This window comes from Helicoverpa armigera, chromosome 6 (assembly GCF_030705265.1).
Source record: "Helicoverpa armigera isolate CAAS_96S chromosome 6, ASM3070526v1, whole genome shotgun sequence".
NCBI classification, from domain to species: Eukaryota; Metazoa; Arthropoda; class Insecta; order Lepidoptera; family Noctuidae; genus Helicoverpa; species Helicoverpa armigera.
The window spans coordinates 8,071,200-8,087,594 of NC_087125.1; the positions used below are offsets into that span (position 1 = coordinate 8,071,200).

A 16,395-nucleotide genomic window follows, 5' to 3' on the forward strand; every position below is an offset into this window, starting at 1 on the left:
AAGTCTGTTTTCATTGATATTTTACCTACTGCCAGTTTTATGGCACATCTGTTTCTGCACGATTTTCTTAATCCATAATTTAAGATGGCGGGCGGGAACAAATTAATGCATATTTGTAAAATTGAATTATAAATGAAAAGTATGATATACAAGCGTTGTAATAGCATGAACAGCGTGTAATTTTACTAACTTGACTCTCGAATAGTTTATATGTGTAAGTTTATACCTTGATATGTATTTTCTATTTTATAATTGTCGTTTCATAGACATCCATCTGACGCAGGCGTCAAAATCGCTCTGATTTGCCATTTTGGGCACTGCATAGTCTGCACTGCAGTTCAGTGTGGTAAGCTTTTTGTTCGGAACGTTCTATCTAGTACGTAGTACATATATATCGATGACTGTCGCAGACTTACTAAGGACTTGCTCCGTGTGAACAGAGCTTAGAGATTTTTTATCCCTGGCAACTAAATGTCTGTCGGCTGACAGTGACAGCAACAAGTTGACATTTTACACATGTCATGATTGTTGACATGGTCGGTGTTTGGTTCTTTTAACTTGGATAATATTGAGATTTTGGTGTCCCTACCGAATTTAATTAATGGAAGTGAGGAATTAGCTACTAACAATTGTGATATGAGTGTTTTATCTCAATAAACATGGATATAACTTTTATGAAACCTGTACAACCTAACGTCTTCAAGGCGATCAAAGATTTGGATATTGCAGCACTGAAAAAGTTCACGCCGGAGGAATTACGCCCTATAATACCATGTCTTGTCCGCATGGCGCTTATTGCCCCATTAGACACGACCAGGACTTGTGCCGAATCGAAGAAAGATGTGCTTACTATGCTCTCTGGCATCGATTTGGTGAACTTCATAGTTTCTCTTCTATCCATTGAATTTAATGCTCTAGAAACTGATGTCAAGAAAGAACAGCAAATGAGGTAGTGTACTGTTATTTGTCTTCCTCCTAAACTATTTCTAATACCGGTTTATAATTTAATTCTTATCCTATATTTCAGATTGAAAAGTGGATCACAATGCACTGAAACATTTTTGATACAAAGCGTCACCAATGGCATGACTAACGATTTTGAGCAGTCTGACTCTCCCCGGCGAGTTCGTCTGGTGCTGTCAGAACTGCTGCTGATGCAGGCGCAGCTCGCTGAGTACAATCAAAACAAGAACACCAATGCTGAATGTTGTGTGAAGCCATCGGAACTCTTTGACAATGATGTATATCTGGAAGAGGTTACTGATGTTATAAACATCAGCTTGGCAGAGCTGCCCAATCTGCTGAATGTCTGTGACATTGTTGAGGTACTACTGTACGTAAATAAAGGACCCATCATCATTTCTTGGGTGGTAGCCAACATGCCTGATACATTACAAGAAGGTTGGTTAATTTTTTGTTAAATAAGGAATATGCATTTAGTGACTAGTACTTAGTAGACTGCCTCAAATGGCCATTATTATAATTTGATAGGTATATGTCCTTAGAACAGCACACAGGCTTTCATATCAATTAACAGTTTTCTTAATTGCTTCTTATTTAGTTCAATGACTTGTTAACTAACTGAAAAGAGACATCTATAAGACTTATCATACTATCTATTGATCCTTGTGTTTCAGTGGCTGAATCACTAGTAATGAATGCAGATAGAAGTGAAGAAGGTGGCATCAGAGCTAAAACCCTGACCACATTGTGTGCAGCCTGTCCACACCTGGCAGCTGCTGTAAGGGCCAAAGCAGCATCAGCCTCAAGACTGCCTTCATTGGTCATAACCCTCACCTTGAAACACCATCAGGATGACCTGGTAGGCCAACATACCACATATATATAATATAACTATACTTTTTGTATGAACTTCACAACTGCAATCTATATTATATCTATGATCACATTGGTCATGTAAAGTCATGTTATGTAAAACTGAGCTGAACCGAACTGTTATGTGAAACTGATTAATGAGAAAATCTTGTTTACAGGTTTCATTCATGTCTGGACTTCTCCTAGGATCAGATCAGACCACCAGAGCATGGTTCGCGACTTTTTTGCGTAACTCACATAAGCGCGGCAAAGGCGATGGGCATGCAGCCTTGACAAAACTGCGCCAAGAGTTGCTGAACAGATTGAAAGATGCTAGTGCTGGGGTTGAGGCATCAGCACTATTGCGATTGTACTGTGCTCTAAGAGGCATAGCAGGCATTAAGTTTCAAGATGATGAGGTGGCCGGTCTGCTAAGGCTGGTTACACAAAAGCCACCTCCTACACCCGCTGGAGTCAGATTTGTATCATTGAGTCTTTGTATGATACTTGCCTGCCCATCTCTAATGGGTATGTATGAAATTTCATTGAAGTTGATATTCCATATTGTAACTGCCAAAAATGTAACAATCCTCAACATTTTTCTTTCAGCTGCACCTGAACATGAAAAGAAAGCTATAGAATGGGTGCAATGGCTGGTCAAAGAAGAAGCTTATTTCGAAAGGTAACAACGATTCCATATAAAAGGTACTTAGTAATAAGCCTAATCATTTGTAACAAAAACTATCTTGTAATTTTATTTTTGCAGCACTTCGGGTGTCACCGCGTCCTTTGGCGAAATGTTACTGTTGATAGCAATTCACTTCCATTCTGGGCAGCTGACGGCGGTGGGTGAACTTGTCTGTGCCACGCTGGGCATGCGCGTGCCAGTGAGACCGAATGGCCTCGCCAGAATAAAACAAGCTTTCACACAAGAAATATTTACTGAACAGGTAAGAAAAAGTATATTTTCGAGCTGAACTTCATATATGTAGCCATTTAATTCATATTTTACCTTGCATTTTCTATTTTCCAGGTTGTTACAGCTCATGCTGTGAAAGTACCAGTGACAGCAAATCTCAACAGCAACATACCAGGCTACTTACCAGTTCACTGTATTCATCAACTGTTAAAGTCTCGAGCTTTCTCTAAACATAAAGTTCCAATCAAAAATTGGATATACAGACAAATATGCAACTGCACAGCCCCTCTCCATCCCGTCATGCCAGCCTTAGTTGAAGTTTACGTCAATTCTATTCTTATCATAAACAACAAAGGCACTAATGAATATGTAAACAAACCCATTATGGAGGAAGAAATCAGAAAAGTTTTCAGAAATTCTATATTTGGAGCTAATTTTGATGTTCAAAGTAAACCATTTGCACCAATGGAAGTTGATAATGGAGAAACCTCGATGGAGATTAACATCGAGAAACCAACTTTGGCATCACAGTTGCTCCTGATATACTACCTACTGCTGTATGAAGATGTTAGATTGTCTAACACAGCCACTCTTATGGCGAATGGACGCAAAGTAAAGAGTTACTCTGCAGCCTTTCTATCTGAATTACCCATAAAATATTTACTTCATCAAGCTCAAAAAGACCAGATGAGTTATGGTGGTCTATTCAGCCCTCTGTTGCGGCTATTGGCCACACACTTCCCACAACTGTCTCTAGTGGATGACTGGATGGACGATCAAGTATTCGGAGATTCAAACCGTCATCAAGTTGACATAAATCTTTCGGAAACAGCCATAGATGACGCATTCAGAACGATCGAAGAAAACCCATATAAAACTGGAAAGATTTTGAAAGCTATGCTTAATAAAAATCCCACAGATATATGGCCGTATGCTGAAACTTTTGTAAAATATTTCAAAAACGTGTTGGGAGATCAAGTGCCACGGCATATACAGGAGTTATATCACGAAGTCTGGTTACGTCTGAATACAGTATTGCCACGATGCCTGTGGATTATGACCATCAATGCGTTACTGGACATCAATGGTGGCGTCAAGAACGTGACCATAACACAAGAAAATGTTTTAGTTGATCCACTACAAGTGCTGCGCTGCGACATCAGAGTATTTAGATGCGGGCCTATTTTAAAGATTATACTGAGAATATTAGAGGCCAGTTTAGCAGCTTCAAGAAGCCAACTTAGTCGTCATTTGTTAGACAAGCCGTTGCTCGAGAAAAGTGGACAATTGACATCTGATGCAGAACGAGAAGAATTAAAGAATGCATTAGTAGCGGCCCAAGAAAGTGCCGCGTTGCAAATATTACTCGAAGCCTGCTTGGAGACTGCAGATGACGAAGCTAAACCCGAATTGATGTGGGCTCTTCGGGAAGTTAGAAGCATCATTTGCTCATTCCTTCATCAAATATTTATTTCTGAGCCATCTTTAGCTAAACTGGTACATTTTCAAGGGTACCCAAGGGAACTGCTGCCGGTCACAGTTCAAGGAATACCTTCTATGCACATATGCTTGGACTTTATACCTGAGCTTCTTAGCCAAGCTTCACTTGAGAAGCAGATATTCGCAGTTGATCTCGTATCGCATTTGTCTATTCAGTATGCATTACCGAAAGCGATGTCTATAGCGAGATTATGCGTCAATACTTTGTCGACTCTTTTGTCTGTTCTCCCAAGTGATCTGCGGTTGGAACTGTTCCAGCCAGTACTGAAGTCTCTAGTGAGGATCTGTACGGCATTCCCGTCTCTTCTAGAAGATATAACATCTCTGTTGTTACAACTCGGGAGGATATGCGAGTCTCAAGCATCACTCGGTCACTGCTGGAATGATACCAGCATACTTGGCGAGGGAGCCTACGTACCCTCAGAGGTACAGCCAGAATCAAAGGTTTTAGTTGCCGAAGTTTTATGCAGAGATATAAAAGTAACAATGTCAGAAATCGTCGAGAAAGCTCTATTGAATGATAAACTCTATTAAAAAAATGTCTTTATAAGTGACCAACATGCAACATATGAATTAAGTTGAACGATAAGAAAGTACCAATAAACATTATAATTAAGATTATTTGGTTTTAATTTCAAATAAAAAACATCGTTTTTGTAAATAAATAGTTTAATACATAACCAGTAACATATTAGATGGTTCTACAGAATTCTGTAATTCTAATTGCCGGTACATCCAAGCGCACTGATTCCTTGCCGCGTGGTTACCAATGTCGTGGTATAATTGAGCCTGGAACAACAAGTACACAAGATAAAGTACCTAAATAAGTATTATGAATGATTGCAAAGTAGTAGTATTAATAAATTAGTATTTTTAAAACGTCGACGTCAAGAAACTTACCTGTAAATACCATGTTTGCAATAGCCGAACATGAGCGCCAACTTTGGCGAAGTTCTTTTTGACGAATTCTAGCGCTTCACAACACGACTGAAGCACTTGCAGCCTCGCTTCACCCGACGGAGCCGCGGTCGCGATCCGGCACTTCGTGTACAACAACATGGCTGAAATATATATTTATTTAAGAAAATGTAAAGTAGGTATTATCACAGCTCAAGTCAAATAACTTTGCCTCTCCGAAGTTCGCTGTAACTGAGTAACTTTCACAATATTCAAATAAAACACTAGGTACTAGGCATGCGTGATGCATCCAATGTCTAACTTCGAAAAGGCAAAGTTCTTCACTTCAGCTGAACATAAGTATATAATTTTTAACAATTATTACCTCTAGCCATGTCGTATGCACTGCCATCCGCCATAATAGTAGGCAAAGCTTTCCTGACTAGTGACAACGCGTTCTTCGCACACCCCATACTTATTTGTACATTAGCCAAATGCATTTCAGCGGTAGCAGCTAAATAATGTAAATGGTAACCCTTTGCCAACCACAAAGCTTCGTTCAGTAACATTATATTAGTTGATTGTATGTTACTGAACGAGTGTTGGACTTGAGACATAAGTATCATGGCTTTAACTCTGAGGGATACGAAGTGTAGGCTGTCGTCTTCAGTCTTGCAGTAATCCAGTATATCGTACAGTGACTCGAGCGCCTCGGTCGCGTCTCCCTTTAGGTAATACATTTCGGCTTTTAGTAGTTGACTCTCCCATCTGTCTGAAGACGCCAGTTGCCTGATGCTCTGTTCCGCTTCCTCCCACTTTCCTGAAATCGGTTTGGATCGCCGTAAAGTATTTTCTGCCGTCTGTCAGATTCGCAATGAAATAATAATTTGTATGCGCGCAAAAGCTTATAAGTCGGTCTGTTTGAGAGGGTTTGTTGAAAGAAGTTTGATCACAGTTAGGTTACGAAGGGTGTATGGTACTTTTAAATTATTTTTATAAAATTGGTTTCTTGTCGTGACTACATGGATACAATTGAAACAGTAAAAATACAAAAGTTTCAAAAACTGGATGATTTAAATTATAATTTGTACAAACGTAAAAATTAATAGGTAATGACAGGCGAGGCAAGGCGATATACTTATATACAGTCATGGACACATAATTAAAGACACTGTTGGAATCTTACATTGCTGCCGCATTTCATCTGCATTTCTTTTTTCTGATTGCTACTGGAACTTTATTTTCTATTTTAAAATATTTAAGAGGGCATTGTGAAATATTAAAACTAAAGACTATCTTCAGTGATCCTTCGCGACAAGTTTTTTTTCGCTTTATCCGAATCTCGAGCGGTATGAACCATAACGTGGCCTGGCCATATAATTAAAGACACTCCATTTGCTCAGAGGGAGTAATGCAAATTATTAATATTATTGATGGTACTTTTCTATAACAACATTCCCTACACTGTAACTAAGCATACTAATGAGTACTAATATTTGGTTTATTTTCTTTTACCTCAATGACAGCACGACTTCCCTAAGCGTGCAAGCGGTCAGTTTTGTTTTAAGTCGCTACGGGAATTTTCTTCCATGCTTCATAAAAATCTGTATAAAATTGATCAATGTTTCATGTATGACTTATCGCCATTGTGTTTTCTGGCCGATCACAGTTTTTTTTTTCTATTAAATTTGCGATGGGCCAAACCAAAACCGTCGTAAGTTGCTCGATCAAAGAGTCCTTTTTACTACTCTTACAGTGTTTTTCAGAACTTTTCTAATTTGGAAAGAGCTAAGGACCGGTAAATTATGCTTAGCATATAACAAAGTGCTATTTCTAAAATATTATAGTACTTGAATTCGCCTATTTTTAATAATATCTTTCTAAAAGATCACCACACCAAGTAGTGGAGAGAAGCCCCACACTATTACTTTTTCGCCTCCTATGTTTGAGAACTTTCTTAGTGTATTTTGGCTCCATCTCATGTTTTGGAGGCGACTAATTTCGATACATTATTTTAGAATTATTCGTATCCCTTTGTTTAATGAGAAAAAAAATACATTTTTGAACACTTGTTAACTGCACCTTTAACATTTGATAGAAATAGCCAACTACAGTATGGACACGCGGTGCTTTTGAAAAAGTAACATCTTCCGATACCCATGCCTTACAGCTTTTCCCGACCCGGTTGTAGTCTAAAAGTTATGCAGACACAATTGTCGTCCTTTTAGCATCAGATGACTCCCAAAAAAACCAGTACCGAATCATGTAAATGGTTATTTGCCTATAGCACCGCCTTAAAGTCTGTTTGCGGACAAGTTTTCCTTGGAGTCGGTTTTGAGTTGTTCTCAAACCATGCCTTTTTTAGTGCCATTGATAAGAAATCTTTCATAATAAATTTATTACCATGTCCTTACTATAGATCAAGTGGTATGAATAAATCCGTATGTCAAAATATAATATTAAAAAGCCTAAAACATTTTACTTACCAGAATTTTTGTTGTGGTCTTATTGATAGGACTAAAATGAAATTTTTTAAAAATAAACCTAAATTATTACCTAATTCGAGTTTTCATAAGTATTTTACTCACTTCTAAAAAAAAGTATGGCAACTATTTGTATCTTTCGTTTTTTTTTTCTTAACTGGGCTTTAACTGTCTTTAATTAGCTGACCAGCCAAGTATCAGCTACAAAAGTTAGTGTTTATTTCCCATAGAGCTTTATATCTAAAGTATTAAAGAAAGAAAATATTTTTTGTCCTTAATTTAAAGAACACAATGTAATGTTTGTTTTAATAATTATTACACTACAGTTTATACCGTGCTTAAGCTCATGTCAGTACCATAACTATTTATTTCACTTCGAGTCGGGGGTGTCTTTAATTATGTGTCCATGACCGTATGTAGTAGGTATATACGGCGAGGTTCTGCCCCGTGAACGACTTCAGACTTGTGTAGCCGTCATAGTATTCGCGTACAAGCTACAGACCTGCATAGAGCGCGCGGTCGGCGTGGTGGCGCGGCGCGAGCGGCGCGGGCAGGTGCGACGCCAGCGCGTGCTGCAGCGCCGCCGCGCCGCGCCACGCCGCCACCGCCGCCGCGCCCGCGCCGCCCGTGCTCAGCGACGGAGGCGCGTGCCACACGCTGCCGCTGCCAACCTTGCATTCTAACGACAAATATTACATTCAATATGTATTTCGAGTATATAATGGGTAATAACAGCAGTGACACCTATACTGAAGCACATGCCAGACGGTGAAATAACTTACTAGTGTTAAGACCAAGTAGAAGTTGACAGGCCACTGATGCCATCTCGGTCTTGCCGTAGAGCGCCCATAGCGCAGCAGTGTTTGCTAACCCGGCCATCGTGAGGTCAGTCATCGAGTGCAGATAATTTATTGAGTCTCCCCGCATAATGACCTGTGAACAAAGTGCAGATATTTTTACTAGCATTCTCATTTACAGCATCCTGAACTAATAGGTGCTATGCTATGCCCTCAATTAACCTGAAAGATATAGGCAGGTTTGGCGCCATTGACGGCAGCGTGCTGCGCGAGCAGCTGCGCAGCGGCGGCGGTATGTCGCGGGTGGGAGGGCGCAGCAGCGGGCGGCGCGGCGAGAGGTGCAGCAGGGGCCCCGGGTGGCGGGTCGCGCGGGGCCCGCGTAAGCAGGGCCGCTCGACGGGCGCGCCCTCCCGCCAGCGCACCCCACGTGGCCGCGCCCACCAGGCACGCGTAGTCCGCGGCCTCCTGCGCCCGCGCCAATGCTTCGCGTACAGCCTCCATTGCAACTGATCTGCGAACAGCACGTGGACATGACAGAAAAATATAAATAACAGAAGACCACTGTAAATATAATCAAAACCAACTAAAGAATTATGAACCAGCTTTTGACTTATATTCACAGAGCTTACACCCACCAACTCACCTATGACCAAAATGTGTATGCATTGCCGCTCTGTTTAGAGCTGCATAACGAAAATTCTTGTTTCTATCATTGCCAGTATTGTTGTTCCCAGTTGAGTTAAATATTGTTCTGTCAAAGTAATTATACAAAGAGTCCTGGGCACCACTGAACTCTTTAGACCGGATGCAATTTAGAAAACTGAGGAAATGCTGAAAAAGAATAGAAATTACATAATTTTATAATAATAAGTGGAATAATTTTACAATGCTTGTGTTGCAGACTGCTTACAATATCTGGGTATTCAGGTATATCATTGATTATTTGTATAATGGTTTTCTGTAACTGTCGAGGTGGCATAGCTTTCTTCTCATTGATTTGTAATAAATTAGCTTGCTGCGCAGTGAATAATTCAGCTTGTTTCCTCGACCACTGGCATTCTTCAAAACTGCTAAAACAATAATGACACATCTTTCAATTCATAATAGAAGAGCAGTTTAAACTGGTTATAATTCTGAATGGGTAACATGTTACTTGCCATTAAGATATGGCATATTTGGGTAAAGAATAGTGTAATAACATCCACACTTCTATTTTAATAAATTTGATTTACAATATTATCTTTTATCTACTTCTGGCCATGTAGAAAAACTCAGATGATATAAAAAGTAACTGACTTACTTATCTCTATCTATTATATTCATTCTCATAGATAATTCCAATGGTTTAGATTCTTCAGGCATCACTGGAGATGTAGTTGTTGTCTGCTGCTCCATATTGTTTAATTTCTACAATACAAAATTCCATTAATTTCGGAGTTAATCGTGAACTATAACAAATACAAAATAAACCAAATGTATTCTAATCTTGAAGAGTAAATATAAGTTACCTCTTTGCTTAAAGACCTCATCATTAATCCAGGCCTGCCTCTCTGGTAATACAGACAAAATGACTTGTACAATGACACAACTTGAACAAAGGTTAACTTATCTAAGTGGAGCAATATTCTTCGTAAATACAGCCCTGAAACCAACAATTATATTGTTATAATATGTAGTATGAAAATATGAAGTGATATAAAGTCAGTCAGATGTTTACCTAATACACTATATCTCGCCATAATGCAAGGATTGGACTCAATCATCAGCTTGTCTATTGTAGAAGTAACACAGTCCGTCAGAGCACTAACACCATTAACATATATGTTCTGCAGACGGACACAGAAGTTCTGTAAATGAACACTCAACAGATTGTACCGTCCATCAGTCAGCAATGCTTCCAATTCTTTAAACTCCATATCTGGGCACTGCAATAAATTTTATTATTTATCATAAAACATAGGTGAAATATATTTCAAGGGGTTGAGAATGGTTAATTTCAATCTTAGACATGAAAAAAAAAATTCAAATTTAGACATATCTTTTAAAGATTAAATTTCAATGTGTGGCGTAATGTGCTTAACTATGTATAATAACGCTCAAAGCAACATAGATTCTATAATAAAATTACAAAAACAAATGTTTACCTGTATTAATTTAAGAGCAAGCATACAGAAATCCTTTCTATATTTAGATGCCACAGTGCAATCAATCATCCTGTTTGCTGAAACATGATTAATACCATGTTTATAATATAGACCAGCGATTTAACCATTTCATAAAGTCTAATATAGTAAACAAACATACCTTCAATTTTCAACAGTCCATATTCTCGTATAAAAGCTACTACTGCTATTTTGTGAGGAGTAATATTCTCAATATTACCCTTAACGTTAATCAGTTTCATGAAGTCTACATTTTCGCCACCAATTTCCATTTTTATTTAGTTTATTACGAAACTAGGATTCTATTCAAGTTTTCCTTCGTTAATTCTTGAAACGAACGAAATGTCAACAAAATACAAATCCATTCCTGACAGATGTCAAAAAAGTTGCCAGCTGACAACAGATAAGGACATCATCCATTCATCCCTAGGCAGGTTCGAGGAGCCATCTAGTTGAGCAATTTCTGGCGAGATAGTCCGTGGATTGATGACCATCTATATTCTATATCATAACAAGTTCCTCTGTATTTCGGAAGACACGTTATCTGGCAGTCCTTACAGCCTACTGGGTAATCGGATTAGAAGCCAAATAGAGAGAGAGAGCACAGAATACTTTTTGTAATGTAATGAAAGCGGAGACAGTCTGATACTCTTTCATCCCTGGCCCTCAATGAATTTACATTCAGTACGTAGTACATATATATATATCGATGGTATTCAAATAGTATTTTATGCTTTTATATATTTATTATTTAGCTTTATTATTTAGCTATTTTATACTATTTTATGCGTCAAAAAAGAAATGTCTATGGCTTTTTCACCAACAAAAAAACGATTCATGTTTGTCTATTCCAGCTGCTTTCAACTCGAGTCTACAATCTACAATGCATGTTGTTGTGAAAACAATTTTATTTGATATTTTGTATTAATAATCGCATTTTTTGCGAAAATGCGGAGACAAAGTCTTTATTCCTTATAATCTGTAATGGGACATACAGTTTTAAGTTATTATTTTTGTTATTTTAATTGATTTACAAAGTGGTATAATAATGGAAAAAGCGAAGGTTGCGTTTACTGTTCTAGTGTTATATTTTTTTGTAACGACGGAAACTTCACGTGTTACTGTTTACCCTGGTGATACTTTACCTCACCATGGTCGCTGTGAGCCGATTACTATTCAGTTTTGTCAACAAATAAGATATAATCAAACCATATTTCCTAACATACTGAATCACGCTAAACAAGAAGACGCGGGGCCTGAAGTTCATCAGTACACACCTTTGATAAAAGTTAACTGTTCACCAGATCTGAAATTCTTCCTGTGTTCGGTATACGCGCCCGTGTGTACGATATTAGATACGCCCATTCCCCCGTGTCGACATCTTTGCGAATCGGCCAAACAAAATTGTGACGAGATAATGATAACATTTGGATTTCACTGGCCTGAACATTTGGAGTGTTCAAAATTTCCCGTTGCTACTGATGAAAACGTAATATGCGTTGGCGATAACAATATTACTCATGAATCTCGAAAACACACTGAAACTAAGCTTCCTAAAGTGAACTTCAAGAACAATGAAAAGGACCCAACAAAGCTTCATGGAGCTAAGGATTATGGATTTGTATGTCCTATACAGTTCAAGGTGCCGAAAAATTTGGACTTGGAGTATTCACTTAAAGTTGGGGATAAAGTTGAAAATGACTGTGGGGCACCATGCACTGGCATGTTTTTCAGCCAGGATGAAAAGAATTTTGCTCGATTATGGATTGGTATCTGGGCAACATTGTGTACTGTAAGCTGCCTATTCACAGTTTTGACCTTTCTCATTGATACAGACAGGTTCAGATACCCAGAAAGGCCTATCATATTTCTGTCAGTGTGTTACCTGATGGTAGCTGCAGCATATGTTATGGGCTGGAGTGCAGGGGACAGCGTTAGCTGCCAAGGACCATTTCCATCAACTATAAGTGGTGCAAGATTACCCAACATTTCAGTAATCACACAAGGAACCAAGCATGAACCTTGCACAATACTCTTCATGGTGGTTTATTTTTTTAGTATGGCATCGAGCATTTGGTGGGTCATTCTGACGCTGACTTGGTTTTTAGCCGCTGGCCTCAAGTGGGGCCATGAGGCTATAGAGGCAAACTCTCAATACTTCCATTTGGCAGCATGGGCTGTGCCTGCTATCAAAACCATATCAATATTGGCGATGGGAAAAGTTGATGGTTAGTAAAGATATCATTTGTTCTCTTAATATTAATTGGTTATTATTGCCTAGCTAAATCTTTAAGTAGTATATTTATGTACATGTATATACCCCCAGTTGAGCCTCTAGAATTCTATAAATTAAAGTAACTTTTATTCCCCATCTTTCTCAGAGATCTTTAGTTCCTGTATCTTATATTAAGTTAAGTCTTGAAACATAAATGATATTATGGGTGTGTAAATATAAGTTATTTTTGTTTCAGGTGACATCCTCTCTGGTGTATGCTATGTTGGACTGTGGGATGCTGAAGCATTGCGAGGATTTGTTCTAGCACCACTCTGTGTGTACCTAGTTCTTGGAACTATTTTCTTGCTGGCAGGCTTTGTGTCACTGTTCCGCATTAGAACAGTTATGAAACATGATGGTACTAAAACTGACAAACTTGAGAAACTAATGATACGTATTGGCGTGTTTGGGGTCTTGTATACAGTGCCAGCATTAATAGTGATAGCATGTCTATTCTATGAACAAGCTAACTTCGATGATTGGATGGTGACATGGCACCGTGATATGTGCTCTGTGCCCCTGTATTCTATTCCATGCCCATTCACACGTAGAGAAACAGACAGACCGAAATTTGAAATGTTCATGATCAAGTACTTAATGACTATGATTGTAGGAATAACTTCCAGTTTTTGGATATGGTCAGGGAAGACATTAGTTTCCTGGCGCCAATTTTTTGATAAAATTAAGGGAAGAAGAGTTGAAGCATATGTGTGAATTGCTTTCAATTGTCTCATTTGCAGCTGAAATAGTAGGTACATTTCTTTCCCGCCGTCAGTGAGGCAGCTAAAACAATAAGGCAGCTATTAACTCAAGCACTGAGATTACTCTTCAATATTTTTTGAAATTCAATATAAGGCTGATATTGTAAATAGTTTTTCTCATTTATAATAATTGTGTCTTAGGTTTAAGATTATTTTTTGTAATTATTTTTTAATAATAGAATATCAATCAAAATAAAATCATTTGTATTTTTAATCTTCTAGTTTTATTAATAAACCATAACATTATGAAAGTTTTCCCTCACCTAGATCTATCCAGATAAAGACAAGACATTCTTTATATTCCACTAGCTGTTGCCCGCGACTTCGTCTGCGTGGGCAATATAGAATTTCCAATTTCGTTTATTTTATCGTTCATTGCTCAACCCCTGTGGGTGATAGCGTGATAATATATAGCCTATGTGTTGAACCGGCCTCCAGGTAATAGTCATGCAAAATTTGATTTAAATCCATGCAGTACTTTTTGAGATTATCCGGGACAAACATACAGACATACAGACAAAAATTCTAAAAACTACATATTTGGGTTCAGAATCGATCATGGATCACCCCCCAAGTATTCTTTTAAAAAATATTCAATGTACAGTTTTGACTTTCCTATCATTTTATTATATGTATAGATGATAGGTACTGTCATAGATGTACCCTCAGATTTACCTAAAACCTTTCTCGTTGGTCTAGTAGTCGTAACGGCGCTATTGCTGTACACAGTTCCTGGGTTTGATTTCCAGTTCGGTTCATCTTCTTCCCGGGGGAACTTCTGGATCATGGACACATCCGGATAAGATATAGGCTAAGTTACTCTGCAATCTTCCGAGACTCCCCAACTATGTTGGAGTCGGCTTCCGTTACTCTACCCTCAAGAATATTGTAGCAAATCGGTTCAGAAGTTTCGTGGCCTCTAGGATAGGTACGAACATTAGTGTTTCCTCATTATTATAGACTAGCCGTTTTCCCGCGGTTTCACCCGCGTCCCGTGGTAACTACTGCCCGTACCGGGATAAAATATAGCCTATGTTAATTGTTACTCGTGGATAATGTAGCTTTCGAATCCTGAAAGAATTTTTAAAAACTATCCAGTAGTTTTTGAGCCTATTCATTACAAACAAACAAAGTTTTCCTCTTTATAATATTAGTATAGATAAGCCCTAGTATTTTCAAAGTTAACTAGGTTCTAACAAATACCTACCCGGATCTATCGATGTCTCCGTTTAACATCTACATAAAAATGTAGCGTAATAACATATTCGACTATATTATGAAAAGACAAGACATCCCTTTTAAAGCATGGTACCTAGGTACCTATGCCGTAGATTCCTAGACTCTAGCTCAGTGGTTCTTAACCGGTGGTCCGCGGACCACTGGTGGTCCCTGGAGGCATGCCAAGTGGTCCGCGAAGCTTAGCTTCGCGACGTAGCTATACGTTATCTAACTTTATTTCTATCGACTTATATGCGAGCGGGGGTTTAGTCCCCCCATTCATGAAAATGTATGTTTGGGCTACATTTTACGTAATTTTGGTTTTGAGTCTTAAAAAATAATTAAAATTTCGCGCTCGCTTCGCTCGCGTATTCAGAAACTGTATGCCCTTATTTTTGCATTTGTCAACTAACAAAAAGTTAAGTACGTTTGGGCTTAATTTTACGTTATATTTGGTTGAAGTCCGATAAAAAATTTTCGCACGCTTCGCTCGCGTTTTCAGAAACTATATGCCCTTCTTTTGGCATTTATAAACAAACAAAAAGTTAAGTAAATTTTACGTAATATTTGGTTTGAGTCCTATAAAAATTTCGCGCTCGCTTCGTTCGCGCATTCAGAAACTACTATGGCCCTTATTTTTGCATTTGTCAACAAACAAAACATATGTACGTTTGAGCTGAATTTTACGTAATTTTTTAATTAAGTCCGATAAAATTTCGCGCTCGCTTCGCTTGCGTATGCAGAAACTATATGCCCTTTTTGCATTGGTCAACAAAAAAAAAGTTAAGTACGTTTGGGCTAAATTTTACGTAATATTTGGTTTTAAGTCCGATAAAAATTTCGCGCTCGTTTCGCTCGCGCATTTGGAAACTAAATAGGCAAGTTTTTCTTTATTTGCATTTGCTTACCTACACAATTGCCGACATGCGTTTAGCTTTGAGTAGTACTGACTGACCCAAAAAAATGAGTGCTAATTTAGGTAAACCGATGAGGTGGTCCCTGGCAAGACAAACTTTAGTTAAAGTGGTCCCTCATGCCAAAAAGGTTAAGAACCACTGCCTAGCTAGACAATTCCTCGTTGGTTTAGTTGTGGTCTCATACCGCTACTGTTGTGCATTGGGTAGGTATTTGGTTGGATTTCCGAGTTGGGTTCAATGTTTGAAAAAACAAAACCAGCTTCGTGAAGTCGGTTCATCGGCACGACTGGCCACCCATCGAGCCTGGCTACTTACGTAAAACTTTAAGTATCCTAATAAAAAGTCGATCAATGATATTAAAAAACCACAATGAGCGCCGGCCAATGGTCACTTAGCTACAGAAGACCTAATTCTTCCCACCAAATTTTATTTCGAGATTATAAATATCATGTTTAGTTCTTTTTTATTTAAACATATAGTAATTTAATCATACTGAAGTTTGTTTATTTGCTTGAATGTGCTTAACTAAAAAATCTTTCAGTATAAGAAAGCTCCAACCCAGTGATTGAATTGTCATTTGAATCTTAAATCATATCTGATTTTATATCATGAATATAAAAAGCTCATGGTAGTGAGCTTTTACCTACCTAA

The 16,395-nt window shown here is 38.3% G+C and overlaps 3 protein-coding genes across 4 annotated transcripts; 2 read left to right on the plus strand and 1 right to left on the minus strand.

Moving 5' to 3' along the window:
* The first annotated feature begins 503 nt into the window (after positions 1-503).
* On the plus strand, positions 504-4,852 carry LOC110375441 (integrator complex subunit 2). The gene is made up of 7 exons (XM_021333545.3): positions 504-949; positions 1,028-1,401; positions 1,638-1,822; positions 1,995-2,343; positions 2,425-2,497; positions 2,582-2,765; positions 2,849-4,852. The coding sequence occupies exons 1-7, from the start codon at positions 660-662 to the stop codon at positions 4,766-4,768; spliced, it is 3,375 nt and encodes a 1,124-aa protein (XP_021189220.3). The 5' UTR covers positions 504-659; the 3' UTR covers positions 4,769-4,852.
* A 33-nt stretch (positions 4,853-4,885) lies between these two features.
* On the minus strand, positions 4,886-10,935 carry LOC110375434 (anaphase-promoting complex subunit 5). Of its 2 annotated transcripts, none has more exons than XM_064035113.1 (13): positions 10,716-10,935; positions 10,556-10,632; positions 10,129-10,336; positions 9,920-10,053; positions 9,712-9,818; positions 9,322-9,478; positions 9,055-9,242; positions 8,634-8,922; positions 8,397-8,547; positions 8,117-8,293; positions 5,517-5,951; positions 5,135-5,295; positions 4,886-5,023 (listed from the first exon to the last, which is right to left on the minus strand). In XM_064035113.1, the coding sequence occupies exons 1-13, from the start codon at positions 10,843-10,845 to the stop codon at positions 4,904-4,906; spliced, it is 2,334 nt and encodes a 777-aa protein (XP_063891183.1). In that variant the 5' UTR covers positions 10,846-10,935; the 3' UTR covers positions 4,886-4,903. The 2 variants fall into 2 exon arrangements, with proteins under 2 accessions (XP_063891183.1, XP_063891182.1); XM_064035112.1 differs by having other exon boundaries at positions 9,322-9,481.
* Positions 10,936-11,419: 484 nt separating this feature from the next.
* LOC110375464 (frizzled-7) lies at positions 11,420-13,823 on the plus strand. The gene is made up of 2 exons (XM_021333572.3): positions 11,420-12,801; positions 13,045-13,823. Exons 1-2 carry the CDS (start codon positions 11,622-11,624, stop codon positions 13,560-13,562), a joined length of 1,698 nt encoding a protein of 565 aa, XP_021189247.1. The 5' UTR covers positions 11,420-11,621; the 3' UTR covers positions 13,563-13,823.
* Positions 13,824-16,395: the final 2,572 nt, after the last annotated feature.

Coding starts and splice junctions, on each gene's coding strand:
- LOC110375434 (XM_064035112.1), bottom strand. CDS start 10,845: ATGGAAATTGGTGGCGAAAATGTAGACTTCATGAAACTGATTAACGTT. Junction 10,054..10,128: donor GGCGAGATATAGTGTATTAG/GTAAACATCTGA, acceptor TGTTGGTTTCAG/GGCTGTATTTACGAAGAATA. Junction 8,294..8,396: donor TCTACTTGGTCTTAACACTA/GTAAGTTATTTC, acceptor ATTTGTCGTTAG/AATGCAAGGTTGGCAGCGGC.
- LOC110375464 (XM_021333572.3), top strand. CDS start 11,622: ATGGAAAAAGCGAAGGTTGCGTTTACTGTTCTAGTGTTATATTTTTTT. Junction 12,802..13,044: donor GGCGATGGGAAAAGTTGATG/GTTAGTAAAGAT, acceptor TTTTTGTTTCAG/GTGACATCCTCTCTGGTGTA.
- LOC110375441 (XM_021333545.3), top strand. CDS start 660: ATGGATATAACTTTTATGAAACCTGTACAACCTAACGTCTTCAAGGCG. Junction 950..1,027: donor AAGAAAGAACAGCAAATGAG/GTAGTGTACTGT, acceptor CCTATATTTCAG/ATTGAAAAGTGGATCACAAT. Junction 1,402..1,637: donor GCCTGATACATTACAAGAAG/GTTGGTTAATTT, acceptor CTTGTGTTTCAG/TGGCTGAATCACTAGTAATG.